Source organism: Bidens hawaiensis, unplaced genomic scaffold, assembly GCF_021521415.1.
Source record: "Bidens hawaiensis isolate Kalapana, Puna unplaced genomic scaffold, B.hawaiensis_p1.1 tig00088241_1, whole genome shotgun sequence".
Taxonomy (NCBI): domain Eukaryota; kingdom Viridiplantae; phylum Streptophyta; class Magnoliopsida; order Asterales; family Asteraceae; genus Bidens; species Bidens hawaiensis.
The window spans coordinates 9,983-14,141 of record NW_027504332.1 but is presented as its reverse complement, the minus strand read 5'-3'; the positions used below and the strand labels follow the sequence as shown (position 1 = coordinate 14,141).

General features: G+C 35.8%; 1 protein-coding gene across 2 annotated transcripts; it reads left to right on the top strand.

Moving 5' to 3' along the window:
• The first annotated feature begins 1,358 nt into the window (after window positions 1–1,358).
• On the top strand, window positions 1,359–3,652 carry LOC143607863 (thaumatin-like protein 1). 2 transcript variants are annotated; one of them, XM_077083146.1, is made up of 3 exons: window positions 1,359–1,568; window positions 2,516–3,197; window positions 3,367–3,652. In XM_077083146.1, exons 1-3 carry the CDS (start codon window positions 1,502–1,504, stop codon window positions 3,575–3,577), a joined length of 960 nt encoding a protein of 319 aa, XP_076939261.1. In that variant the 5' UTR covers window positions 1,359–1,501; the 3' UTR covers window positions 3,578–3,652. The 2 variants fall into 2 exon arrangements, with proteins under 2 accessions (XP_076939261.1, XP_076939262.1); XM_077083147.1 differs by lacking the exon at window positions 1,359–1,568 and adding an exon at window positions 1,750–1,855.
• Window positions 3,653–4,159: the final 507 nt, after the last annotated feature.

Here is a 4,159-nt window from a genome sequence, read left to right as displayed (position 1 = left end):
ATCTATATGTTTTTTTTTTAAATCGGCCCCAAGTATATAAAAGTACTTTTCTTTATTCTTTGTTGCTAGAAAAGTTTATTATGCTTCCGTATAGGGATGGCAATGAAACCCGTACCCGATGGGAAAACCCGAAACCCAACATAAATGGGACGGGTAATACCCGGCCCATTAGGGTTTGAGACGGTTTGGGAATAGTGTTAAAAAATTTCGCGGGTTTGGGATTTCTAATATACCTGATAACATAAACCCATTTACCCGATTATATACCCGATGTACCCGATATAACTTATTATATATATATATATATATATATATATATATATTTCAAATATATTATTTTTCGGAACTTGTTTATGTCAATTATTTGAGACATTTTATCTCTATGGTAACCATCTCAGTAATCTATTTATTTTGTCAAAACCCGGTAGAAACCTAGAGGGTATTGAGCTGGGTATACCCGACGGGTATTTTATCAAAACCCGATAAGAAACCCGAAACACGATTGGAAAACCCGAAACCCGACGGGTAATTACCCGATTAAAATCTTACGGGTTTGGGACGGCTTTCATAACAGGGTATGGGTTTGAAAATATCAAAACCGAACCGAAACCCGACCCATTACCATCCCTACTTCCGTAATTACCTCCCTCAAAAGTTTAAAACCACATGACCCACTTGAAGTTAACTCCAAGAAATATTATCAAGGTATATTCATATAAAAAACAAACACTAAAACGTCTGTTTTAATATTATAATAAAAAGAAACAAAAGACCTTATGTACCAAAAGTCATAACAAATTTTCTTATACTTCAAGGCAAACCTGTGAAGGCCACCACCACCACCAAGCCGAACCTGAGCCGTGTGAAGAGCAAATAATTTATGACGACTAATCAATAATTAAATTACTGTGAATACCAGGTAATTATATATCAATTTTCGGATTTTGGTAACATGTACATGCAAAACAGTGATCCATCTAAAGTACTGGAGTTTACCCTATGATCTAATCCTTGAGATCTTAAGCTTTAAGTTTAAAACAATAAAAACCATAAACCTAAAGTGACTTGGAGACAAACCAACTTTACAAAGATAACCTCCCCTTTACACTTCCAATTCTCCAATCTCCATCCTTATATTCTCTTTTCCCCAAAATAATATATCCATAAACACAGTTGTACAGGTTTATATATACACACACACGTAGTTGTATATATATACATAAAAAAAAGTAAACAAAAAAAAAAAAATAATAATAATAATACTTAATTGTTACACTTGTGCACCGAGCCACCGTATAAAACTTAAGTCTGCCAATCCCATAAGATCCCCCTTCTTTCATTTATCATCTATCTTTTATCTTTCAAAGCTTTCCATAATCTCCGTTGTTAAAGCTTCATGTTTTATGCGTATTAAAGATAAAATAAAAAAACCCTAATCAAACCTCATTTCACTACTACCAACAATCAAATATAGTTTGCGAATTTTACGAGTTTACATAATATGCCTACACAGTCATTTGTTTCATGTTCTTCCACCATACTCCTGATTTTCTTGATGATTTTCAAAGGTATATAAATTTTCCATTTTTCTTTCCATTTTGAAACCTATAAGGTGGTATATTAATCTCTTAAGTCATGAAACAAACCCATATCTTGGTTTTCATCGGTTGGTTATCGCACAATGTTACCAAAATCTACATTGTTAAAGCTTGCTTGCTTATCATCAATGTTTCTAGTTAAAAATCTACATTTATGGTTTTCAGTAAATTGCTAGGGATGGATCAGTTGACGGTCAGCACAAGCTTCCATCGCCTGATTCATTCGCTATCTTCGGGTTCTCCCAGGGATTATTAAGGTGTAGTGGAATACATATTTTGTATTAGGATCTCATATTTTTGGTAATACTCTTGGCTACATAACCTATATTTTCCAAAAAAGAAAAAAACACATACACACACACAAAAAAAAAATAAGAAAATAAGAAAATGTTTTTTGAAATTTCCCAATGGTGCAAAGTCCCTTCAATTTATGCATTTGGTATGCAAGACTTGGTGAATCTTCATAAACACATAGCGGCTTAAACAGAAAAGTCTAAAGCTTTTCACGCGGGGTGCTTGATAACTATTTGGTGTTTTAGGAAAAAGCGGAACGATAGAGTACATAATGATAACCCAGTTATTGCGCATAATGTGTTTGAAGAAGTCAAAGCTATTGGTTACTTGTGGGTTAAATCTCGGTCAAAAATGAGGGGCTTAACGGTGAAAGATTGGCGTAGTTTTTTATGGAAATAGGATTGTGATGGTGTTTTTTTGCTGCTGGTGTTGGTCTTTTTTGACTTGTATTTGGTGGGTGTTTTATGTCTAGCTTCTTGCTAGTTTGTGAATAAAAATTTTTTGTTGGTCTTTCAAAAAAAATAAAAAATACAAACTTCTGGATTAAAGTTTATAATAATAAGTGAAGATTTAAGTATAAAAAATATCTAATACAAGTATTAATATTGATTTTGTAATTTCAGGGATATGTGCAAGTACATTCACCTTTAAAAACAGATGTGATCACATGGTATGGCCAGGGATATTATCTAGTGCCGCTAGCACCCCATTAGATAGCACCGGTTTTGAGCTCAGCCCGGGCGAGTCACGCTCCTTCGAAGCCTCACCGGGCTGGTCAGGTCGGTTTTGGGGTAGAACCGGTTGCACCTTTGATGAAAATGGTCAAGGAAGTTGTGCAACCGGCGACTGTGGGTCTAACCAAATGTCATGCAATGGGGCTGGTGCGACCCCACCCGCAACCCTAGCCGAGTTCACCATTGGGTCAGCTTCAGGATCAAACCCTCTAGATTTCTATGATGTGAGCCTAGTTGACGGGTACAATTTGCCCATGGCGGTTGAGGCTAGTGGCGGTACGGGTGCATGTGGTACAACAGGTTGTGTAACCGATTTAAACCGAATGTGTCCCACTGAGTTACGGGCAGGAGATGGTCAAGCGTGCAAAAGTGCATGTGAGGCATTTGGGAATCCAGAGTATTGTTGTAGTGGATCATTTGGATCGCCTGACACTTGTCATCCATCGGTTTATTCGGAAATGTTTAAAGCGGCTTGCCCGAGGTCGTATAGCTATGCTTATGATGATGCCACGAGTACATTTACTTGCAAGGGTGCGGATTATACAATCACATTTTGCTCGGGATCAACAAGGTAAGATCTGTATATGTTAGTTAATTAACTATATAATAATATATTTAGGAAAACTGGATTTTAGTAAGCAAAACTAAAGTTACTTTTCAGTTAGACAGACACAAACCGAAAGTTATAAGTGATATTGTTAGTAAAAATTATTATTGATAAATCTTTCTATTACTTTTAGCCAGAAATCATCTACAGATGCATCGGTGCCAACCTCAACTGGAACTACTGCCTCACCGGTGCTTCCTAAATCCCCAGAACCTGAGGATGATCCGAACGGTTCATCATGGCTACCATGTTTTGCAATTGGAGGATCATCAAGACATGTTACTAATAATGCCCTCACATGGACACTAATCTCATTGATTGTCTTTTGCTTTTCCCAATCGTGAAAAAAGAAAAGTTATGTATAGTTACACGAGAATGTAATTATGGGCAATTTTGTGTAGATATGTTGAGTTGCTTAACCACATTTACATAAATATAAATATAAATAATTCGTTTTCAAAAAATTCTATTTATTTTTTAACGATTTGTGACCTTGTTGTCAATTTGTGCTCATATTTTGGCTCTGCATTAGACTTTCAATGTTACGCACGTCCTTAGGGTACAACAAACCTTAATATAAGCAAAAAAGAAAATTTGAGAAAATAAAAAAAGTGAGTTTCATCCCGTATTGATGGAGGAAAGAAAATGTAATGCTTCCAAATTAGTATGTATAAATAAAAAAATAAGTCCGTCTCACACATCGTTAGATTACAAAATTTGTAAGTTCTTTATAAGAAAGAGAGCTTATATGTTAATATTCTTATAAGACAAATCACACCCAATGGTCCTGGCGGAGGGTGCGAAGCACCCGAAGCGTACGGGCTCGGGCGAAGTGCGATGGACACAATGTGGCACACTGATGTATAAGAACTTATACATCTTTTTAACACTAAAATATCTCCATATAAGCGTAATTTTAGCAACTA

What these genes read in the sequence shown, in the direction of transcription:
- LOC143607863 (XM_077083146.1), top strand. Translation starts at nt 1,502, where the DNA reads ATGCCTACACAGTCATTTGTTTCATGTTCTTCCACCATACTCCTGATT. An exon ending in TTTCTTGATGATTTTCAAAG is followed by an intron (nt 1,569 to 2,515) that starts GTATATAAATTT and finishes TTGTAATTTCAG; the next exon opens with GGATATGTGCAAGTACATTC. An exon ending in TTTTGCTCGGGATCAACAAG is followed by an intron (nt 3,198 to 3,366) that starts GTAAGATCTGTA and finishes TATTACTTTTAG; the next exon opens with CCAGAAATCATCTACAGATG.